Source organism: Castor canadensis, chromosome 8 (genome assembly GCF_047511655.1).
Source record: "Castor canadensis chromosome 8, mCasCan1.hap1v2, whole genome shotgun sequence".
Lineage (NCBI taxonomy): Eukaryota > Metazoa > Chordata > Mammalia > Rodentia > Castoridae > Castor > Castor canadensis.
This window is the reverse complement of record NC_133393.1, coordinates 110,371,876-110,397,690: the sequence shown is the minus strand read 5'-3', so window position 1 is coordinate 110,397,690 and position 25,815 is coordinate 110,371,876. Positions and strand designations below refer to the sequence as shown.

General features: G+C 33.0%; 1 protein-coding gene across 7 annotated transcripts in view; it reads right to left on the bottom strand.

Annotated features, from left to right (window-relative positions):
- Positions 1-25,815, bottom strand: part of Cnot2 (CCR4-NOT transcription complex subunit 2) — an 87,121-nt gene that overhangs the window by 6,625 nt on the left and 54,681 nt on the right. For 5 of the 7 annotated variants that reach the window (XM_074083894.1, XM_074083897.1, XM_074083892.1 and 2 more), the window contains 12 exons: positions 25,739-25,805; positions 15,112-15,259; positions 14,207-14,389; positions 11,884-11,963; positions 9,204-9,329; positions 7,326-7,450; positions 6,288-6,408; positions 6,040-6,196; positions 3,359-3,420; positions 3,225-3,274; positions 1,604-1,704; positions 337-481 (listed from right to left, as the gene is read on the bottom strand). In XM_074083894.1, coding sequence (XP_073939995.1) covers positions 337-481; positions 1,604-1,704; positions 3,225-3,274; positions 3,359-3,420; positions 6,040-6,196; positions 6,288-6,408; positions 7,326-7,450; positions 9,204-9,329; positions 11,884-11,963; positions 14,207-14,389; positions 15,112-15,259; positions 25,739-25,805 — 1,365 coding nt within the window. The remainder of the gene's footprint in view (positions 1-336; positions 482-1,603; positions 1,705-3,224; positions 3,275-3,358; positions 3,421-6,039; positions 6,197-6,287; positions 6,409-7,325; positions 7,451-9,203; positions 9,330-11,883; positions 11,964-14,206; positions 14,390-15,111; positions 15,260-25,738; positions 25,806-25,815) is intronic. The other 2 variants (XM_074083898.1, XM_074083899.1) reach the window with 2 other exon arrangements.

The window sequence follows — 25,815 nt, the reverse complement described above, 5'->3', positions numbered from 1 at the left end:
GCAGATGCTCTACTACTCAATTTAAAGTAACAAAAATACATGACTGGGACTGCAAGAGGGTATCTTTATTTTGTAATTTGACAGACATAAAAGTATTTGAAATGTTACTAAAACTTATGCAAAATTACAAAATCTCTTACCCAGTTTAAAAATGTTCCTATTAGCGAAATTTTTGGACACTCTCCCAGTGGTAAAATCAAGCCAAGTAGGTAAATGCAAAAGACTTGGTAAGAATCTGGCACATTATTGGGGTGTATGTATTGGTACATACAAATTATAGAGGACACTTCTTTTCAAAGTCCGGATTTATACATCTGCAGATGGTAAAAAATATACCTTGGCTACTTTCCTCCAGTTTAGACAGTCAAAGAAGTAGTATGTTCCCCTCTCATATGTATTGGTTTTCATTGTTGGCTCCATGCCTGGTGCCCTGGTAATCCATACTCGTTCTTCTTTGTGGTATCTCCAATCACGATTAAAACTTCAATTTTTAAAAGAAAAAGATAATTAACTTTTTCTGTGGCTTACCATCAAACATTTTCTATATTTTATAAAATGTTTCAGAAAAATTACAAACAAAATTACATAAATCTGTAGCTTTCTTCATTTTTAAAAGTTCTATGAGTAATATAAAACGCGAACAGACCAATTTATTTTAGAAACTTCATTCCTTGTTCTTTTGAACAACAGAAACTAAGCCATTTATTAAAATAATAATCGTACTATTTGTATTACTTGGCAAGAAATTAAATACAAAGTCTATTTGAACAGACTATTTAAATTCACAAAATTTTGTAATTATGTTGAGAACAGAATATCCATTTTGAAATTTTTAATATATTATTTTAAATTCATATCTTACTGTTCCTAAATTGTCAAAACCTAAGAGGATATATTTAGAATTAAGGCAAGACACAATGGGAATTTATATAACTGATAATCTGAGAAAGTAACATCAAAATGCAGTGTCTCACAAAATAAAACCTCCATGTAAATGTTTTCCTACCAACACAATAAGGTAGTTTTTAGACATAAATAAGAGATGAGACAGCTGCCAATTATAAATGGGATGAATGACTGACTAAATTTATTTAGCTGTGAATGATATTCCCTACTTTACAAAAATGAGGGAGAAACATGGGAAATAAGAGAAAAGTAGAGAAATAAAAAATGAAACAATTCATCAGCAGCACAAACATACAACAAACATGCACAGTGCCTTGCCTACATATTAACAGGTGTTCATTAAATGATGAAATTCACTGTCCAATCATTAACATTTATGGTTCCACAAGGAATAAAAAGACCCACAGTCATGAGTCACATGTTGTTTTTTATGCATTTAAGAAAATTTGATTCACCAAATCCAAGAGTCAGGTTGCTTCTGTCGTTTTTCATTGTTAGCATTATTTAAATTTGAAGTTCCTTTTATGTACACAATGATTAAAAAGCCATGGTAATATATGGTTTCATTCTAAATTAAATTTATTTTACTAAATGCAAAGATAAGCAACTTAAATTTCTTGACGGGAAAAGATTTTCTATAACCATCAGCATTAAAAAGAGCCACTATAATAATAGTGATAAAATACTTTGAACATACAGCTCTACTGCAGCTAAAAGTTGTAATACGTCTCCTCCATTCATGTAATAAAGATAGAAGAGAAGGTCTTCTCCGTATCGGCCAAGTTTTATTGCAGCCAGCTGGAAAAGAAAAAAAAATATTCTGAAATGTAAAACAAATTAAAAATTCCCAATATATAACTGTAATTACTAAAACAAAAAATAAAAAGATAAACAGAAACTCTTCACTTTACAGCATATAACTTATTAGATCTAGGGCTTGTATTCAAGTGTATTTAACATCTATGAACGTTTTTTATAAAATGTGGACAATGAAACAGATGAAGATTACTAAAAAAAAGTTAAATGAAAGCATCTAGTGGACTGCCAGATATACAGAAGGTTTAAACGTATTAACTGAGTCTATATACCCAACAGTAATTCAGAAATCAGTTGTATGAGTTCAGCAAGTCACAAATGGTAAGTACAAAAATCAGAGATGTCTTTTTATTTTGGTTAAATGGATCCATGAAAGATGACTTTTTTACATTTTCCTCACAAGGCAGAAAACAGCTACTTTCATAATTACAAACTGCATGAGAGTTCAATAATCTCAAATCCTCACACTAAAATAAACCTAAATAGCACCTCAAAGCAAAAATATCTTTTATCTGATGGTCTTATTTAAATGTTTGTTTGGCTGTTACACATTGTCTGAATGTAATTTTTCTCCCCATTCATGTAGCAGTTGCTAATGCAACAAGTTTTCTTCAATAAAAGGTTCTGGCATAGTTAGGTAATTGGAACAAAAGAGTTCTACAGTACAGATGGCAGCAAATCACACAATCCACAAATGAAAAAATACCAGCCCTCCCTGTATCATAATTCTTGCCTTCTATCTACTCAGATACTAAAGGACATACCAATAGATAAGTACCTTTATGCATCTGTCCACAACATCAACATCCATTTGACAACTAACTACACAGCACGTACTCAGAACACTGACATTTAGTTATATGTGTATAACGTATTTATATGTGCACATGTAACATGTATTTTTTCACTATATTGTATCTTTCCACAAAGCTAAACCATAGAGATTATTATGTATTCCCCCTCCCCTGAACAAAAATGAACTTAGTTCTTTCCCCCAAGCAAAAACTGTTTACTATTTACTATTTTCTTTCTTAGAGTACAAAAGATATTAAAGCTGTCATCTATTAAAAATTACCTTAGAATTATAGATAACTAAATCAGTGGAAAAGAAAAAAACAGGAAAAAAAGGTCATTTATATAATATTTGTCAAGAAAAATCTTTCTTATGAGTAAGGGCATGAAATGGGAACACAAGAAGAAAATTCATCAAAATTTCCAAGCTTATTCCCATCATTTGTAGGTATGGTTATATCCTTTTACTAATTATAAGAAACATTTTACCAGTTCTAATATTGTTTTGTCTTAAAAATATAACCCATCATCACCAAAACATTAAGATTACAATCAAGTTAAAATTGTTACACATAATTGAGTGGGCATTTAAAAGCATATCCCTGAGAACACTTAATTTTTTCAAAAATATTATGCTTTCTGAACTGAAAGCAGCACCTGAAAAAAGATAAAATTCATGCTGACTGAGTAGAATAATAAACTACACTCACCTTATCCCTAATGTGAATGTTCGTTAAGTACTCAGATGGAACATGGAAGTCTAGATAATAAAATGAAAAGAGCCTTATTAACTGATTCTCAGAAATATCTTTATAAATGTTCAAACACAAACAGATTCTCCTACCTATATCTTGAGGTCGACATGGTGAAGATGCCCAGGGTGATGCAAATTTGGGGTAGAGATTTCTGAATAAGGGGAAAAAAAGAAGCCACTCTGAAGTCCAAAGCAGATGAAGAGATTTCTAACTTTGCCCTAAGTTAAATTACTTTCATATTTATGTTTAACACCAACCCCCACCATATTAGGAGCAAAATTTCAAATTGACCAAATATTTATTAAATGCCTATTACATTCCTGGAACTGTTCTAGGTGCTTGGAATAAAACAAAGATCGTGGATAACATAAAACTTACTTTCTGGTTAAGTACAGTGCATTGGAAGGAGGCAGACAATTAAGAGATAATGTGTGTTAAGAGAGGATCTGGAGGGGAAGACTAGTGGCATAATTAAGTTGGTGATCAGTTTAGTCTCACTGAAAAGGTCACATTTGAACAAAAAAAAAAAAAAAAAAAAGAAATGAGGGAGACAATCACACCAATTATCTGGTAGAAGACTATGCTAATCAGAGGGAATTGCCAGAAAACTAAGACAGGGACACAACTGACATTGAGCTATAGCAAGAAGGCCAGTGAAGCTAGAACACAGTAAAAAAGGAAAAATCTGTTAAGATGGGGTTGGGAGACACAGGAATGACTATGAAAGATCTTTGCAAGCTGTAAAAATTCTGGGTTTTAAATCATAATGAAATCTCAACTCCTTACTAGGTATTTAGCAAAAAATGTAACAACAAGGATTGTTCTGGGTACTAAATGAGGAAACCATAAGAGGTAGCAAAGGGAGACCCAAGGATACCTGGTGTTGGCTAATGGACTACCCAGGCAACAGAGCAATTTAAAGTAGTGACAATGTAATCAGATTCTAAATATATTTTGGAAAAAGGTAAGATATGGGATATAAAAAAAAGAGGGGAGAGTTAAGGCTGATGCCAACTTTCTGTGAGTGCTGACTAGATTAGGAAGGCTGTGGATAGAACAGATTTGGGTAAGATGTTTAATTGACAGAAATTTCAAGTGCAGGAGAAAACTCTGGAATGGAAATATATGTTTGGTATTCTCTAATATGGCAATTTTAAAAAACTTTATGACTAGACAAGATCATCAAGAGAACAAACACACAGAAGAGTACTATGCAGATGTCAAGAAGAAAAGAAAGAGGTTATTAGCAAGGGAAACAGAGAAGGATCAATTAGTGAAATCAGTAAGGATGGTGTTCTTAAATTCAAGTGAACAATGTTTATCAAGAGAGAAGAGATGCTAGCAGACTGCTGCATTTAATAATATGGAGGTCGTTTGGTGATCTTGATAAAGTTTTAGTTGAAGTGGTGGGGGACTAAAATGGGTTTAACAGAGAATGGGCAAAGACAATTTGGAGAAACAGGTGATTCTTCTGAGGTGCTTTCCTTTAAAAGGGAATAAATGGGACATTTAATTCACAGAGTAGGTTGGATTAAGAGAATATATTTTTATAAAATGGGAGAAATAATAGCATCTTTCTATGCTGATGGAAACAATTCAACACAATGTTAAATTGTTGAGTTGTGTTCTGGAGTTTGCAAGAGAAGTATAATGCATGGATCAACTATGATAATAAGGTAGATGCAGATGGAAGTAGGTAGTTAGATTTGGTGAGCAGGACTGTGCTGATGTTCTCTTCTGATTGCTTCTACCTTAGTAAAGTAGAGACAAAAAGCAAGGTCATTATCTGAATATAAGAACAGGAAGAGAAGATATTAGGAGTTTGCAGAAGTATAAAATAGTTGCAAAAACCAGTAAGAGTGGGTTAGGCAGGCCAGATATGATTATGCCTGGCAAAATTAAGGATCCAGGCCATGAATATGAAGAAAAGACCAGGCAGTGAAGCTGTGTGTTTTTCTTTGGACAAATTTAGTAGCATAGGTCAGGAATAGAACAGCAAGAACTATAATCAAGACTGTAGATTTTACCACACAGGTATGATAACGTAAGAAAGGGCATATGTAAATGAGCAATTATCACTGACTATACAATTTAATAGGTGAGAAGGACATGAGTAGACTGAAGGATAAGACAGACAAGGATACTTAGGCAGATAGGTATACTGAGGAACAGCAAAAAAGTACAAGAATCAATAGATTAAAGGTCCCAATGGAGTCAGATAACTATGTACTAAGAGGAAGAGAGATGAAAAACAGAAAGTAGTGGTCAGAAAGCATGGTAGTACGAACTTAAAATTATGAAGACTGTAGTCACTACAATAACAAGCACAAAGGGATGACTACAAATATGGCTGAGATATGATGAAAGGCAAGAATTTTGGAGAAAAAAAATTTAAGGAATCAAGATTTCAGGATTTCGGAAAGATAATATATGTGTATATTAAAAATGCCGAATTATAACAGGACTTAATATCTCAGAGTGACAATGACCTAGGGGTTATGATAAAAAGGAATGATACGAAGAGTAAGCAGAAAACAGTAAAAACGAGTAGCAGCAGATGATATAATTTGATGAAAGGAGATAAGAAGTTTAAAACTAGGCATGGTAGTTTACATGTCTGTAATCCCAGCACTGAAGGGGCTGAGACAGGAGGGTTTTGAGTTTGAGACTACCATGGGTTACATGGGGAGACCCTGCCAAAAAAAAAAGTAGAAGTCTGAGATTAAGTATCAGAAGTATTACATAAGAAATGTGGAGGAAAACAACTTACTCAGGAGAGTTCAGATTGAGGCCTAATGTTGTTAAGTCACTTCCTAAAGCAAGATGTACCATTCCTGGGTCTGTCTCTGCTGCCCTGATAAATGTTAACAGGCCAATCATTCCAAATTGGTCCGTCACCATCCCTTGAGGAATGTTAGTAACCCGACCTGGTTAAAAAAAAACAGTCATTTTTTATTTTTGAGGAAAAGTAGAGAAGTTGCACTTTATAATATTGTTGATATATTTATAGAATCCCACCATCAGGTAACACCTGGATCCCTTTTTTCTGCTGATTATTATTTTGTGTTGTTGAACTTTTATCTCCAGGGAATTTGGGTCCATCTGTACTTGAAGCTGTCTTACCAGATGTATTCAAATTCTAGCAAGAAAAAAATTAAATGTGACATTACAATATGAAGTGTATAAATTCAAGTTTATATCTTAACACCTTGCTATTCATTGTTCAGTGTATTTAAGCTCGTAGCAAATTATCACCTGTTTTTCAAGTTCTATATGAAAATTCTGTTTCAACAATTGTCTCTTGCTTTACAAATTTAACCCTGTATCATCTACATTTGAATATTTAAAGGACAAGAAATCTAGGGAAAATTTATTCTTACTTATCTTACATCTTAAGTCATAGGGAAAAAATCTTTTGTTCTCTCTTCACTCAGGGCTTTACACTTAGGAACACACTTTAAATTACATCTTCAATGCTTTCATCTAAAAGAAGTACTACCTATAGTACATTATCTACAGTAATACCAAAGCAACCTCCAAAATAGCTAGGAACGTATGAATTTAATTACCTAATAAACTTTATAATATACTTTAATACTATACAAATTACCATCACACACACAAAAAAGCTATTTTCACTAAAATGTGGAGGAAACAAAACACATTTGTTAAGTCAGAAAGAAGCTGAGTTGGCTGAATCAACACAGGTATAAAAATGTGTATAAAGATTCTTCAAGGAGAAAACTTACTCAAGAAAAACACAGCTCCTTAGAAGGCTATATTATCAAACTTCATGGGATCCAGCTGACAGGGACTACAATAAAAGTCTAAATTAACTCTGAGAAGTTCAACAGAAATTTGCAAACCTATATGAAATAGGAAAAAAATAGGCTATCTTCTAAGTTATAAAGCTTTTCCACAGTCTTCAAAAGTTAGATAATTAAACATTTTCAAGATAAACAGTTTTGTAATAGTATTTAGTAAGTAACTGTTAATATAACAAATCTGAAGGGAAGAAAACTAGATCACTCACATATATGATTCTCAGTTACTTACAGATTTACTGTCATCATTACTTGATGTTGGATCTTTATAGCTGGAACCAGGTAATGCTGGAAAATCTTCATTGTGTATTGAGAAGTCCTGGGATTGCTCATTTGCTGGTTTTGTTACCATTCCAACTATGTAATGAAAATAATCAGGAGAATAGTAATTGATATCTCTGATATTTTGCTACACTTATAAAAAGTTAACTTTCCTCACAATAATATACCAAAGTATTTTTTAGCATATGAAATCCTATTTTCAAAAATTAGTATGCAGGGTAACAATGAAGAACCACATTCTGACTTACTGATTAATAATTTAACATATAAAGAAATACAAAGGAATCAGTGGTATAATCCTGTAATTCTAATCTAATGACACATATAGGTGCTTAAAAATGATTTGATATTGGTAATGATTATTATCATTTTTGGCTTAAAGACTTGCTTTAAAAATCTGACTAAATATTAGAAACACCAGCTGACTACCAAATAAAAAGAACAAAATAAATTTGAAAAGAACATGCTGGTGTTCTATTTAAAAGTGACTTACAGAATGAGAAAATTACAATCAATTATAAAACAACTCCATTTTATTTCAGATTTTTCTTGGACTCCATGTTATAGATGTAAAACATGCAAGAACTGGGAAATAATCCTCCCACTATACTTGGCATTAGTCAGACCCTTATTGGAGAAAAGTATCCAGTTTGGGGCTCCACAATTCAAGAACGGTATGGAGAAACTAGAGATGGTCCAAGGAGAGCAACGGGAAAGATTTAAGGGATGAAAAAATGGACCTATGAGGAAAGGTTAAAAATATTAGAGTCTGAACTGAGAACCAAGTAGCTAGGTACTCAATTTCCAGGGCAGTTCACTTTTGTTATTTTTCGAAGACTAACTTGGAAACTTTAAAATATGAGCAATTAAAATTTCCCTTCATATTTGAAAACCACAGAACTCCTTGGTTGACAATGGGAAAAAATATTAATTCTATTTTAGAATAACTGACAAACTGATCCCTCTTAAGTGCTGTTTTGCTGCCAGTCTATCAGAGCCTCCCCAAAGAAAACCATTATGTGGTAAGATTATGGCTAATTTGCCATCTCAGTATTTTCATGTCTAAATTGTTACTGCATATGGTCCCCTTCCATTATTTTTATTTAGCCTCTACTAGCCAAATCTCTTATCTATTAGAGACAGTAAAACAGGGTGATGAAGGATATTAACGATGACCCTACAAAAACTATACATATACATAGCCCATGAGCAGCGGTTCTTGGTAGGGGGCAATTTTTTCCTTTCAGGGGACATTTGCCAATGTATGGAAATATCTGTGTCACAATGGAGGGCGGAGTAGAGGGTGCTGGCATCTAGTAGGCTGATGCAAGGAATGTTGCTAAAATTCTATATAAACAGGAGAGATCCCTTACTTCATACCCTACCTCTACAAAGAAATAGTCAGCCCTAATGTTAACAGTGTGTATGTTGAGAAACCTTGGCTTAGAGAAACATCTTCAATGTATATTCATTATTAATCACCAGGAATTTATTCTTTCAAGAAATGTGGGATCAGTTAGGAGAAAAGGCAGACCACAAAATAAATCACTTAGGATGAACTAATACAGAGATGCCAGAAGAAAATAATGTATAAATATCAATGAGGGTACTACCTTTTGGGTTTCTGTACAAAGTTTTACCATAAAATTTTGCTACCATAGAAATCTGAGATGAAAAATCAGTTTTTAAATAGCAATCATGACAAAATTACATTAATGAAATTAGAAAACACAAAAGCGTATGTTTACACACATATATTCATGTGTATGTACATTTGTGTAAGAGCAACTGAAAGCTTTCATTGGCCATCATTAAAAAGCTTGATTACCGTAAGGAGCTCTTCCAGCCAAGGGGTTTATTAATGGAGTTGGGTTACCACTTCCTTCTCTTCGGTTTCGGTCTGCTAATGCTGGAAAATCTGAAAGGTCCAATCCTGTCACATTTTCACTTCCATCTAAATAATAAGAAAGAATACTAGTTACTGATTCCACAAACATTAAAACAAGAGTATAAAAACTAAAATGTAATTTGAAACGGCAGTGCCTTCTTCCTAAATAATGCAGAGCACCATAATAGGTGTATGCAGGTGCTCAAAAGATACTTGTCCGTTGATTTCATGTCTAAGAATTTCGTAACAATTGAGGAAAGCAGTATGTAACCAAAATATTAAACTCTCAGATCCTACAGATTTGAGATAATAAGGGTTAAGACTGTACATTATTTCCATTCCCCACTGTACCCCCGGCCTAGGAGATGACAATCTGAAATTATAACTTGTTAGCTAACAAGAGAGACTGCTGGGATATAACTGCTCTTTTAATCATATCTGGAAGGAAGTTATATTGGGAATGCTTAGAGCTGAAGCTATACACAGATACGACAATGACATTATCTCCTGCAAATAGTCAGAAAGATACTGAGGCACAGACAGTGGAAGAAGAAGCCCTGAGGACTTCTGCCCAGTAACCTATTGGTTCCATATGCAAGTATGTGTGTGTGTGTTGGGGATGGAGGTATAAGAAGAGGTGGAAGTAGGGCTCCCACATCTGGGGAGTGGGTGGGAAATAAAGGAATATGATATAAAACCAGTAAGTTTATGTTACCTATTACACAGTAGGCGCTCAATAAATATATACTGAATAAATAAAATTTATTTTGTTCATTTTAAATCAGTCTGCTCATGTTAATAAAAAATTTAACCCTAACTTCTGTGCTTTGCTATTTTAATCATCTTTTTCCTTCACTTTTAGTATTCTTACGACCGTGCACCTTGATTTTTGTAAAACCTAATTTTCTACCTACAATTCAGCTTATGTATAGATTTTCCTTAATGTTTGTTTCATCTCATTTTACAGCCATTTTCAGGTTTTTGCCATTTTCCAATTAATGTTTATTTTTCTGTAAATTTTATAACTAAAAAGAAAATCACCTTTTATCTCAACAAGATTACTTCATTGATAAGTAAACAGACTCAAGTAACACTCCAAGACAGGTGATAATTTAAAACTGTAAGGGTAAAGATAAATTATTTATAGCCATTATTGAAAAAAAATACTTCCATAAATTTTCAATAAAAATATTATTATATGAGCAAGGCAGAAGAAATAAAAATTTTTACATTGTGCCAATTTATAAAATAACCTCTCCTGAATTAGTTGATTACACAGACTCTGAATATACATTAACTTTTAATACACATCTTTAGGTCCTACAAGATGTAAGTTAATATTGCCATAAATTGCTTGAGAATGTATTTTAACCTAAAAACTACCTAGTAAACACCCAAATTTGTATTTTTAGGGAAAGACCTTAAAGTAATTTTTCTAGTAAAATGTATTTTAGTTAAAATAGAATTTGTTTTAAAAATTGTAAAATTTTATAGCAGTATATAAAACTGAAATTCTAAGATGGCATTATCAGATATGCTGTTATTTTTTTATTTCATTCACATCTAGGGGAAAAATACCCCCAGTTTAACTGTGGTATGTAGCCTGCTTTCATAGACACCAAAGTATGAAAAAAAGTACATTTTTGAAGGCAATCAAATATAGTACTTTGTAGTATTTTAACATCTTGAACAAAAACCTATTATAATCGAGTGCTAAAATTTATAATTTCTCAAAGGTTTTAATCTTGTTTGATTAACCTACACTATTAAACATACATTAACATTTAAAAATTAAAAGCCCATAGCCACAAATGGCATTTCCTTTTAAATCTTCTTATGGTTCTAACATACGCCTCTTCTCACAAATTGTTCTTTCACCTACTACTTCATGTATATTTCCCTCCCAATAATCCTGCTCAATTTTGCTCCTATAATCCTAACAAATATCCCTTATTTCCCTTCTCATGCAAGGGAAATAAGTCCAGTGTGAACTCTGTGAAACAAAATAGTGACATTGTTCCCTGTTCTCTTGTCTGAAGTAGTTGATAAAAGAAATAAACCAACAGATTGCAGTTTTTGTCAAAATCAGAATTGGTTTTTCATGTAGCTCAATTTTGAATCTTATACATAAAACTGGATCAAAAATTCCTAAAGGTTAAATGCCAAAATTAGTTCTAAAACTACTAAGCAAAAAAACCTAATAAGTGCCAAAAAATTGTAAAGAACTTCTTCAATCTGGGTCTCTACAGTCATGTCATACCATCCAAAGTAGTCAAGACTACTGTTCTCACAGTGACCAAGCTGAGGACAGGAAAAGTTTTGAAGCAGAAAAATGATTCTAAGGCATAAATACAAGACTAAGTTAATGTTTAGGCACTCACTAGGTGTTAAGAAAATAATCCTGATGTTAAACACAAAGCACTAAGATATTACTACGCCAAGTGAAAAAAATTTAAATTTCTGTTTATTTAATTAAGTCAGATTCCTGACAACTTGTATAAGTCTACCATTTAACAATTAAAAAAATCCTATAATACTTCAAGACCAGTATGCTGAATTGCTTATATTTCAGTAATCTACCAAATTTTTAATAAGGGTACTAGCTCCAGAATAAGCTTACCTGTTCCATTAAAAATGTTACTTGATAAGGAGTTATTCATTCCAAATGCCTGATTCCTGTTCATTCCAAATCCAGACATACTGGGTACATAGAAAATAATTTTAGATATGCAGTAAGAACACTAACTTTGAGATGAAGAAAAACAGAAGTGTATACTTTTGGTCTCCTCATATAAAACAACAATGTTTCAAAACCAACTCTAATTTTTATTATTCTGAGTTTAATCTTTATTTTTATCTAAAATTTCTCTGCAGTCCCATAACAAGTGAGAACCAAAATACCTTAAACAGATTAATTTTTAAAAAATTAAAAAACAAGGACTCTATATATGAAACATGAAGAAAACCGATTAAGGGTACCATTTTATGTCCTTGGCAAGCCACCTTACTGGATATTATTAAGTACCTAATGTTAAGAATACTTTTTTTCTTCCCTTATTGGTGAAGCATGCTACTAACTTTTTAAAATAGTAGTTAATACTTTCCCATACAGTGCCTACTTTTCCCAAATAGACTAAAAACTCTTCAAAGACACAATCCATATCCTATCCATCCTTGAATCCTCTGTCCTTTGGTGTTCATTAAGACATAGCAGGCACTCCATAAATGTTGAGTTGACCTGAATTAAATGTTTTTCTTTAATTGAATTCAGTGTTCTAAAACACATCATTCTTAGTTAAACAGAGTTTAGCTTTAATCTATTTAATAGGAAAAAAAATTTCTCTCTAGTACCCCCAATTCTGAATTAGGGCACAACTAGTATTTTGTAAATAATTATTAATGACTCCATGTTTTGCACAAGCTTAACAATGACAAGAACAGAAAATGAAGCTGAATGTACAGCATGGCCAATCCAAATAATTAAGGATGTCAATAAGAACTGCTAATGCAGATTCTACAATTAAGTTATGTAACTATAATATCAAACAATTTTCTGATAAGATAGTTTATCAGTGTTGAGCAGATTTAACCTGTTTAAAGTGACACTATTTAGTTTTCTCCCTAAATCTGTACAGTTATGGCCAAATAACTTTTTGAGAAAATATGCAGCTGGTGAAACAATACTCTAGAGTAGGTGTATCAATGGAAGTGTTTGTTTACACCATGTTTGAACTGCTGAGAAAACAGGGACCCTCAAACATGCAATAAGTGCTCAAGATAAAAACATTTTATAGTAAATGCAACTTATTAATAGTAAAAATAAGCAGGGTTGAAGAGATTAATGTTTGATTGACAATTTATATGAAAAGAGATTTTTTTTAAAGCAATTAAAATGTGGGGAAAAAAAGCAAAAATTTAAATATACATTCAACGAACAATACAAAAATGCAGAAAAATGTAATAAAGCCCAAGCAATACTACACATTTAGGAAGCCATGAAAGAGATGAGAATTTTGATATCCCTTTACAGATAATTTTTTAATTAAAAAAGCAACAAAATTACAGGAGAAATACTCATGAGTGACATAAAAGAATAGGAGTTTATTGGATTAAGATTAAACAGGAAATGTGCTAATAACCTATGTTAACCCAGATTTTGTAAGTACTAGATAAAAGTAAATAAAATAAGCATGATGATAACTTAGGCAAGGTTCTTTTCTCCTATAGCCCCTCAGCTTAAATGCTGTTTTTGCAAGAGGGCCTTGTATTTTAATACATAATTTTCACATAAATTACCCAAATAGCTGGAAAATGCTAACAAAATGGATATATTTTATTTTTTGCAAATAATTTAATAATTTGCATATTATATGCAATAGTACCCCAAAAAGGAGTGAAAAAGCACAATAGCTTACATTTTGTTTTGAATCTCTAGATACAATACTATTACAGACTATAACCATATAGAATATAACTATTCTAACACATAATCTTAAAAAGTCTTGGGTAAGTCTCCAAAGTACAAAACTGTAGTTGAGAAGGTATTTAACCAAGGTGTAACTAAAGCAAGGCAATAACAGTCAAATACATCTTCCTCCATTCCTACTCAGGAACCTGGATCTATTACCACGCAGGTGACCAGCCACACTTAATAAAAGGACATATCAATAAAAGTCTGCCTGGTATTAACTCAAGAATAATCCCTTTCTAACAGCAAAACATATTTGATGTGCTTTCTAAAATCAAGCGTATATTCATGAAAACATATTCTTAGCTTTGGGAGGGTTACTCTGTGCTATGTAACAGAATCTTTGCTCATATAAATGATGGAACACACTTATGAGACAGAAGCCAAGACTCAAGAACAAAGTGTTGAATATGAAAAGGAAAATCTGAGGATATCCCCCAAAGACAATTATACACAGTATCAATAAACATCTTACCTGTTCACAGTAAAAGGCTGTCGAGAAGGCTGCTGCTTTGGCATACATATTATGCTTGGCGAGCTTCTGTTGGGGCTACCTAACCCTGAACTGCTCATGCTATTTGTCCTGCTAGGAATTCCAATGCCCTGACCAACCTGGGAGTGGTTCATCATATTCCTAGGATTCATAGGCAAAATACCCCTGAAAAAGAAGTCCATTATACTAAATAAGCTCTCTATAATCACTCATTAAAATTCTCTATAAATAATTAATTGGTTTAACCCTAGAATCTCAAATATACTTTTAAGTTGTATTCCTAATTTTTTTTTAATTTGTCTAGTCATCCTGGCTCTTAGAAAAGAAAAATCAAAGTAAACAAATAAATAAAACTGGGCAAACTGTAGTGGAACTAAATAAGGTGGTATCTAATGAGAGAATTACTGATGTGACTATGATGTAAATTACACATGTATTTCATTTATATATTTAGAATATCATTCAAATTTCATGTCATTCTATCTTCTTCATATTAAAATGAATAATCTGTATCTTCTGTTTTATTTTACTCACTACAGCAATGGATATGTGGTGAGAGAGCAAGGATCAGAATTATCTGGGGAAGTCATTTTAAATTGTGTATCTTTGAGGAAGAGGGATATATATGTGGCTTTTACTTATAAAAGCTCCCCAAGAGGTGATTAAACCTTGTTCCACCCAGTTGACAACTAGTAGGCTAGCTGCAGGATAAAAACATCTTGCACTGTATTATCAATTTGCAATGAAATAAAATGAGCATAGGTATCTTTTTTTCCTCTCTCTGTAAAAGGCACTGAACCAGAAAATCAAATTAACTTATAAAAAATAAATCTTGCTTATTCTACAAAGATACATTCTGAGAAATAGTCTGGTCCATCAATAAATACCTGCTTGGAGATGGAGGCGTGTGAAGTGACATTGTTGGTACCCCTGTTGTTGGCGTGACGTGGCTCGGTAACTGAGTGCCTTGTGATAAGCTGCGATTTAACTGAGGGGTATTGTTGCTCATTCCCCTCATTGGAAGGCCTAGTGCACCTAATAAAAAAATTCAGAAGAAGGAAATTCATTGCCATCAGGAATGAAATTGGTATCCATCTTCTGGAGTTGGCAGTTTAAAACATCTTTAATTGACCTAAGGTAATATGCAAATTTTTAAGTGGATATATTCAATTCACTCCAAATGGACTGATTTTAACAAAAAAATTTCTACTCTGAAATTTAATATTTTGAATATTTTTTGTATTACTTTCCTATTTCTGTTTTACAAAAAGTATGTCAATGATTATAACATGTTACAATATTATGAATGGATATTATTTCAAGTTTAAGGGCATATTTATAAAATTTGCACATACAAATATGCCTTTCAGAAATTTTGCAGTCTGTGTTTTTAATTTTAATTTATAACTGATGCATACAAAAAAGGCATTCATCCCCACTTTGCTGAAATAGCTTTAATTTTTATCTGATCCTTTTAAAATGCATTTTAGAAAAAGTCTTATCAATAACACATATTTCTCAATATTACAATTTTTACAAACCCAACATAAATTGACAGCAGCTGTTAAAAACCCCAACCTGGTATAGATAAGAGACAAAAATTTAAGACATTTAAAAAGATTTCAAAGTATAATGACCCTATATTTATCTAGCACATGTAGGTCTAGATGCAGGGGTGAACATGTTCAATAGGTGTCATTTTTAAGACCCCCTAAGGATTTACTGTTCTGACATAAAATATAAAACTTAACCAATTTAGACAAACTTATTTTTGTTGACATATTTACTAACTTTTATTCAGGTAATATGAATGTAGATTTTCTTAAATATACGGACTATCTGGATAGCTAGTATTCTATACATGCTTCTCTTTTTTCTCTCAAAGAATGTACACCTGTCATTTATGTTGTCATCCTATCTATGAATGCCTCCTTTCCTCATTTTCCTGATCCCACTTTTTAGTAATTTCTGTTTGCAGTCTGATGAACAATGGTACAGTGGTTAATCAAATTTATTTTGAACTGCAGTTAAATAAAAGCAAAGACAGAGTGAGAACTAATCAGTAAATAGATGGGTTTAGTATTAGGGATTTAAGGAGATTCCCCATCTCCCTTTTGGTCTAAGAATTTTCAAAGACTACTTTGAAATTATGACCTCCAAATAAATGGAGTACTATATATGCCACGAATATTTTCTTTCAAACATCTTGCAAAGTTTATCGTTGGCATAAAAATATATCACTTTCTAAGTGATCACAAACACTTCACTGAGAGGTATCTAAAATTTGGCAACCTTGGAATTTAAGATACTTGAAAGAAACTGAACTATACTGTATGTTGGCTTTTGTCACTATATGTATGTCTACTCACTATAAGTTTTGTAACCATAAGAATGCCACTGGGTGCAACCACTTTCTCTAAATCTGGGACAAAAAAGGGAGGAGACTAAAAATCAGCCTATTTTAAGATTTCTGAAGAAGAAATCAATTTTCTCTCTTCCTCAAATATACCAGTTTTCTTGTAGGACCTCAAGTGCTCCCATAATGAACCACCAAAATCACTTTTCACATTACTTGCTTCCCAACATTTATTTGGTGCTTACTATGTGGAATGCCCTGTGCTACCTGCAGTGAACAAGACAGAAAAGGCTCTCAGGCTCAGGAAACTTAAAAGTCTATTCCACAAACACAATGCCCTAAAGTTGGCTATAGCTGCAAATTTTCAACAGGAATTTGTTTCCTAGTTACCGATGATCAAAAACTATACAATTTTAGGATTTAAAGATCACATTTAAGTGATCCAAAGTTCACATTTTACAGATAAGGAATCTGAGCCTCATATAAGTTTAACTGACTTCTCCAAGATGATATCAAGAGTGATTAGAATTTAGATCTCTTAACTCCTTGTGTTCTATAATGACAGCATTCTGGAGAGCCATTAACAACATTGAGAGGCTACTGAATTGCAACACCTCTCATCTATTTTTTCTCCACCTTTTTCTCTTATGAGTATGTTTGATATTCTTCAAAAAATTCTTTTAAGTCTTTTGTTCACTTTCCTTCCTTTTTTTCCACCCTCTCATCTCATTAGCTGTCACTTTTCTCTCTTCTAGTTTTACTCTTCCTTTTTACCCATCTCATATAACACTATAAACATTTAACTTTTCAAACAAATCTATTATACCTTTTGGGCCCTTTTAAAAATTGAAACCTCTACAAAAAATTTGCTAAGATGTTTCTACTTTAACTTCCTATATACATACTATTCTGTGTTGTACAATGAAAATTTATTATTTCAGAAATATTTTAGGTAATGTAGATAATATATTAAAATATTTGGAGCAGGAAACTACAAAGTGTCAGGCTATTTACTCAATTATCAACTGGCAAATCTGAACTAATTTACAGTTCTAAGAGTGAAGTATGAAATAAAGAAAATAAAATACTGCTTAATTTTGGCCTTCAAAATTTATCTTCATAAAACAGCTAAAAAAGTCAAAAGATCTAAGTTTCATTTTCTTGAACTAGATATGAAAAGATCAAAAGAAAAATATATCATTATAAACTGGATCATCAGTTCTTAGTACTTGTTATTTTTAACTTAAAATTTGAAGTTCTTCAAGTGAAATTAACAGCACTTACTAGGACAAAGATTTATGTTTAGGAAAAAATACACTAAGTCATTAAATTTGAGGTAAATAAGTCAAACTATTACAACTGGATAGGTTCAGGGGAAGAAAAACTTTAATTATAAATAGTTACACAAAGTCATCTAAATTAGAATAATCACACCAAATCATCTCCAAAATATTAGGCTGAAAACAGGACACAGATTTTAAAAAAAGCAAAAACTCAAAGATTGCGGGGAGGGGTGCATAAAAGAACTATAACAGACAAAAATATAAATGTGTATACATAAACTTGTGCATGAGTAAGCAACTAGGAAAGCAATATTTATTGACAACCCTACAATCAAGTATTATGCCATTACTTTATCTTATTTTCTTCTTTTTAACAATCCTATGGGGAAGGGGGTTACATTGACTTAAGCACAGTGCACATACAGGTATAACAACAAGGCAAAAATCCCACTGAACAATGAACAGACACCTAAAAAATGAAGGACAAGCATGAAAAACAGGTCATGCTAACGGGAAGTCATTAATGGTAAAAGAAGGGAGTAAAGACAGTAAATATGTTTGATGTACTTTGTATACAAGAATGAATACAGAATATTTAAATCTGTTGAAAGAAGAAAAATGGAGGGGATGAACCAATTTGGGAAGCAATATATATTCTACCGTAGCATGGAAATGCTGTAATGACCCGCTCTGTATAGATACCTTAAACAAAAATGTCTTTTCTTCAAAAACAGAGGCCAGGAAGGTGAAACAGGTCCCATCTGGGGGTTGGTACTAGTGGGAGGAGGAAGGATACAAGGAAAATGTGAAGGGGGGTGAATATGCTAGAGATGAATTTTTATGCTCATGTATAAAAATGGGAAAATGAGACCTATTGAAACTATTCTGAGAATGGAGGAGAGAGATAAAAGAATGATGGAGAGGGTGAATTTAACTGAGATAAATTGTAAACACCTTTGTAAATGTCACAATATACCTCCAGTACAACAATGATAATACAAATAAAAGAAAAAAATGCTATAGGGGAAGTATATATACCCCTTCCCTCATTTTTTATAGCCAAAGAATGAACAACAAAAACTTCTAAAAAAAGGTGAATTCTGAACCAATTTTTTCTTTTAGAAAGACTACATCAACATATTCTAAATAGATAGATCATCTTATTCAGCAGGGTGCTAAACAATTAAAGAATGAATTGAATTTTTTATTGACCCTTTTTCAGAAACCCTAAAGAATATGAGCTAAGGTATTATTCCATGAATTATTTCCATTGTACTAACTAATTAACAGCATGTCTTAAGCATGTAAGATATGCCATCCTGTATTCAATCAATCTTCTGCTAGCAATGAGTAATATTAACACTATAAGCTATATGAAAAAAATTCAATCATAGCAAGCAAATCCCTGAATACTCACACTTTAATGAAGTCCCTCTAACATTTTTACTAAGAAGGAGGGCGGGGGGGGGGTTGCTAATTGATACAAGAAAGTTTAAAGTGCTCTCTTTTGCATTCGTGAAGCATTCAGCTTCCTGCAGAAACTCACTATCATGCTCAAAAAAGGTGCTTTATCTCCATGTATTCTTACCACCAATCTGTCCTGTACTGAACTGATTATCATTAATCTTTCTTGTAAAATTACTTCATTATGCAATTTTCTTCTTTAAATTCAAAGGGTTGAGGAATAGAAAAGACTTCAGGCATCATCCAGGCAAGTTATAGATGGAAGAACTCAAACCACCAGGCATTAAATGATTCAATGATCCAATTTCTAACTCCTACTTCAATGCTCTTACAATCAACATCTGTTTCCAACATTTTATAGAAGGTGCTAACTTTCGGATTGCTGAGGGAGCCACAATGTCCAGATCCTAACTCCAGAAACTGTAAGTTAGTCAATTCTGGGTAATTCATGGGCAATAGGATTTTAAAAACCTGTTTCTAGAGTGCAACTGGGGTTGAGAACCACTGGTCTATAGTATTATAGCCAATCACAACTTAGTCTTTAGAATTCTGTCAGGACTCAAAAGATTTTTTTTCCTAGTCTTAATTAACAGTTTACTGTTTATGTACTACACATTTGGTTAATAATCTTCTTCCTTCTTTCCCTACTCCCCTCTTCAAATCTGTCCTTGTACCTTTAAGACTCATATCATTCTCCTACCAAGACTATGCTCCCTTCTCCTGCACTATACAGATACAGAAGACTATTTAAAATAAATGCTATGACTGAGGTATTTTCCCATAGTGTGTTTGAATGCACACAAGAGGAACCACTAAGTCAAGCCTTAGGAATAAGTAGGTCTGGGATCAGAAAACGTTTCTTGGAGGCAGTATGTGAATTAAATAATGAAAAAGATGTAACCAGTATTTAGTGGTGGCAGTGGTGGGGAGTTAGGTAGATGCAGATGCTATACAATCCAGACTGAGAGAATGACAAGATGTATGAAAATGAGGACAAGTGAGCTGGGTATAGTGGCTCTGCCTTTAATCACAGCTACTTAGAGCCAGGCTGGGCAAAACAATGAGACTTGCCTTAAAACAAAAACAAAACAAAACAACAAAAAACTAGGACAAGTTATAGACCTGGAGGAAGAGCTCACCATCTCAATACTAAGGATGTACAAGATGAGAAATAAGGATAGAGCTAACGGGCTTCAACATCTTCAGCTCTGAGAAGTTGTTGCTGTGTTATAGAAAAAGAATCTCAAGTAACATTTGGATGGAATGTTAATGCAGATTTCAAGCTTTAGAAATATCCTTGGTCTCTCTCTTCCACACCACCACACCATTGAATCATATTAACTCTATCCCCCAAATGTCACAAATCTGACCACGTCTCAATACCTTAGTCCAATTCTTATTTTCTTGTCCAGACTACTACAGTAGAAGGCTTCTCTCTTACTCCTTCCCCAACCAGTCTATTTTCTAAATAGCAAAATAATTGTTAAAAATGAAACTGCATCTTCAAACCTATTACTAAATATAGAATAACCCAAATTCTTTTCTAAACATTTACAAGACTTTACATGATCTGACACCTTCTGATTTATCAATCTGTCTTTATTCATTACACTGACCTTCTCACTCTTCCTTTAAAACACAATAAATTCACTCTTGCTGGATGTAGTGGCTCACTGTAATCTCAGCTACTTGGGAGAATCATGGTTTGAGGCCAGGCCAGGCAAAAAAGTTAGCAAGCTACTATTTCAAAGAGCAAGATGGGCATGGTGGCATATGCCTGTAATCCCAGCTATGCAGGAGGATCATAGTCAGAATCCAGCCTAGGCAAAAAGCATGAGACCCTATCTGAAAAATAACCAAAGAAAACCAAAAAGTCTGAAGGCATGGCTCAAGCAGTTACGAACTTGCCAAGCAAGCACAAGGCCCTGAGTTCAAAACTCCAGTATCATCAAGAAAAAATAATTCATTCTCATATCTTAGAATCATGTTTGCTACTGCTTGAACTCGAAAAATTCCCCTCTAGATTATTGCAACGATTTCTCCTCTTCAGTCTTCAGTTTCCATTTAAATATTATGTTCCCAGAAATAGTCTGCCTGTTCCACATAAAACATCAATACCATTTATTCATCCCATTAATCTGACTTAATTTTTGTAGTACATATTACCAAGATTACATTATTTACTTAGCTGCCTACTTATTTTTTCTTTCTTCATTAAAACATAAGCACAATGAAAGAACAATGTTTGGTATATTCTTACTTAGTTTTTGGGAATAAAACATACTCAGGGCAGCGCTCAGTAAATACATGAGAAATGAAAAACTACTCTCACAATATCTTTGGTAGACAAGTGAGTAGTCTCTTGACGTCTGTGGATTTAAAGTTGGTAATTTCTACTATGTGCAAATGGCTCTCTAGGGTCATGACATTTCATCTGTTTTCAGCTCATACTCACAGTTTCTCTTACAAAGTAATGCAATTCTTCACTCTCTCACTTGCTATTCATATAACCTTCAAATTCCTTAACATCTCATGGAGTTGTGAGTATTAAAAGAGTTATTTTATTTTGTTGGCACTGGGGTTTCAACTCAGGGCTTCACACCTACAAGGCAGGTACTCTTACTGCTTAAGCAACTCTCCCAGCCCTTTTTTTGTGACCTGGTCTCTCAAACTATTTGCCCAGGGCTCACTCTGAAACATGATCATCTTGATCTCTGCCTCCAAGTAGCTAGGATTACAGGTGTGAGCAACCAGCAGCCAGCCTTAAATGAGTTATTTTATATAAAGTACTTAAAATAGCATCTGATACAGTAAATATTAGCTGTTTGTTTGGATTTTTTTTTTTTTTTGGATAAAATGTGCCTGTAGAAACAGGTGGTCCTAATAGTGAAGATAAAATGAGATAGTTCAATGAAGTGATGGTTTTCAACAGAAAATTGATGTTTTGTGGGAGAAACTTTATGGTATAGCTTTGCTCTTAAATTTGGAAAGTAGCTAAGATCTTGAGATATACTTCATAGAAAAGGGAAGACTGGACTTGGCTGAGATCAATTTAACAGTCTAATAGGTTTCCCTTGCCTTGATAAAACAGATCACTCCCAAATCTATCCCATGCTGTGGATGTTAACACTGCTAAAATAACTACTCCTGGTCTCTTTTAAGTCCGATGTCAAGCATGACCTCATCTGTGAATTTTTCCCGATCATTCTCCAAGATAAGTGATTACCCCTGCTTCTGAAATATCTAGAAAACTCTTAACTTCTTATGCTACTTCACAGTAAAATCATCTATGTACATTTACTACTAGACCATATGAAGGAAACTTTTTTTGGCTCATTATTTACTCAACAAATATTTACTGAGGGTTTGTCATGTACACAGTACTGAGGACACACAGGCAATTAAAACATGCAATAAATAAATGCAGTAACACAACAGCAGTATGTCTGCTATACAGAGATGGAATAAAGGAGAATGGTTTCTTGTATATACACATCTGCAGTATCAAGCATGACAAGAGTATGTTTGATAGGCACTCGACAAGTATCTGTCAAACTCAACTCCTTAAGCAAACATGTGTCTTTCAATCTCTTACAATGTCAGTATTATCACTTTTGAACACTTCACTTATGCTCTGGTTCTCCACAAAGCAAGCAGCCTTAAGAACCTACTGGTTCTTAAAAAAGAAGGCCAAAGGGATGTCTGCTGGGAATATTAGATTATGCCACCATTGTGAAGTCAGGAGTCCAGACCCCAGAAAGAAAGGATATACTACTACCTAATTTCAAAGCAATGAATATCCAGGAGAAATTAATTCCTGGTTCTCTGTTCATTCCAATATAGTAGACAGTTTCAGGAAGCCCTTTAATCTCTAAGATACACTTCAAATCTAATGTACACATTCAAAGAATATAATCGGAGATTATACAACTTGAATATGACAGTTTACTGGTTTCTATAGCTGTCGTCTGGTGTACAGCATTCATTTAACTCTTTGGATGAAAAGTTACACACATTTGGATACAATTATTCTATATCAGAACCTGAGATCATAAAATCCTCTAGAGTTCATTTTCTGGGTACCTCATGTGGTAGTTACACAATCATGTCCATTCAACTGTAGGTTTTAAGCAATTCTATATCCACTTCAAGAGGAACTCCTTTCCTTGTTTAATTTCAGTAAATCTTAGTTCTGGAGAGGCTACCCTTCCTTCTACAACTTTCCTCCTCTAATTTTTCTAACAGGAATAAACACCAGATAGTAGATCTCACATTTGAATGTCGCAACATTCCTCCTGAACTTTGCCAGTATTTATGAATTAATGGTGGTACTGTGTAATTATAACAAACTGCCACAAGAACATCTTTAATCTACCCTTTTCTGCTAATTCCTCCTCTCTTCATCCATTAAAATCAATCCCTCATATTTTATCACTCTGCTTTAAGCCTTCAAAGTCCCATGTAGCAGCTTGTGTTCTCCTGTCTGATAAGGTGTTTGTTCAGACTACCTAACAGTTAAATGACCTATTTGGCCTTCTGGGGTCTCTTCCAAAACAAAATGGCAATTAGGCTTGCCTTTTATCAAAGATTATAGGTTTTAAATGTGTACCCTGGATCTAAGGTTCAATTTTCAGGAGGCTAATATCTAAACGTCAACATTCAAAATGCTGCTTCACTCATGTTAACAGGAATATAGCAACATAACAATTTAATATACTGAAGTCCAAAAGGAAACATTTCTCATATATGGCTTATTTTTAAAACTAGTAAGTATCTTAAAACTTTTGCTAAGAAAAATAAGCTTGCTCATTTATTAACTTTTGTATATTCTTATCAACAAGCACAGTGATTTATATAAATTTATAAATCAATACATGTCTATCATGCCAATGATATTACTGTATTTCACACTGAATTTATTCTGTATCTTGCCCAACTGCAGCTTCACATTGGCAGGTTAAAAAACTTAGAATTTCAAAAGTCCAGATTAGGTGACTGTAATCACTGCTATTCTCCCTTTGTAAAATAACCTGCTTCTCAAATGTCATTTTTCTACATTCCATATTTACTTTTGCTATGATAAACTGTGGGCTTTAAAAAGATTGCAAAATAAAGTCTTTGCACTTGCTGTATCAAAATAACAGCTTTAAAATAGCTAATGTTCATGGTAGGGGTTTCCAAAAGGGCAAAAGTCATACTAAAACAGTCTAAACAGAACATATTACTACCTAATAATCATCTAAACAGCTAGGATAAACACTTGTGTATCCACAAATGCAATACTCTTTTCAGGTAATAAAAACCTTTTTAAACGTGTTTTTTAATTGGAAGAAAATTGCTACAATATGTAAGAAATTAAAACATTTTATTTATTTATGTTTCATGGCAAAAGAGGAAAACCATAAAAGACAGGCAGAAAAAAAAGCAGACGGAAACAATGCTTGTGTACAAATAAAGCTTCATTCTCCCACCAAACTTTAAAATCCATGTGAAGAGTAAAGCAGTATAATAAACTATTCTGACGCCTATCAGAACTTTGCTTCTTCTTATACAGGAAAAGTTCCAAATTAATTAATTGATTTTTATTTGAATCTGGTTAAAATAATCAGTCATCAGATATCTTGTCCATTACTCAATCACTCTATACTCTTTGATGGAAGTTTACAACACTTTTAACTCCCCCCCTTCCAGTAACAGAGAAACTATTATCATCAATGATAAATAAACTGATTTCTGACACTAACAAAGAAAAATACGAAGATATTTTATAATTTAGTTTTATTAAAATTTTATGTGATGATAATAACTATCATTTATTGAGCGCTTACTATGCGCCAGGCACTGGGCTAAGCACTTACAAGTATTATGATACTTAAAAAAATAGAATACTGTATAATGAAAAAAAAAAGAAAAACCTAAACTGCAAGTCAAAAATGTAGATTCTATAACCAGAAAGAGCTAAAGTAAAGAAAGAAATATTTGCTGAACAAAAAACATTTACCAACTAAGTAATGGGTTTATAATAATAAATAAGCCAAACACACACACAACACACACACACACACTCTACCAAACCAACCAAGCCAAAAAATTCTTTTCACTTCCATTAAGTGAAAATACAGAGAATGTCTACCTTAAATTGTTTTGCAAATTTTTAAGAGCTGTTAGAAAGGAACATACGGATAGAAAAGATGTCAAATTTCAAACTATGCAACATCCAAGTGATTGCAAATTTAGAATTAGTAAAGCCTGAAATAATGTTTTGCTACTTAAGTAAAATAAAACTCTGAAAATTAAGTATCTTTTTGTTAAACCCTACAATAAACCCACAAGAGTAACAATGGTGTTCTTTGATAGTTATTTTCTTTTCTCTTTAAATACAGTATTTCAGAATAAATACGAAATTCTTACTTTGTTGCCCGTATAAACTTGCCCCAAATTGAGACAGCTGACCTGATGTAGATGGTGATGCCAGCATCTAGGAACAA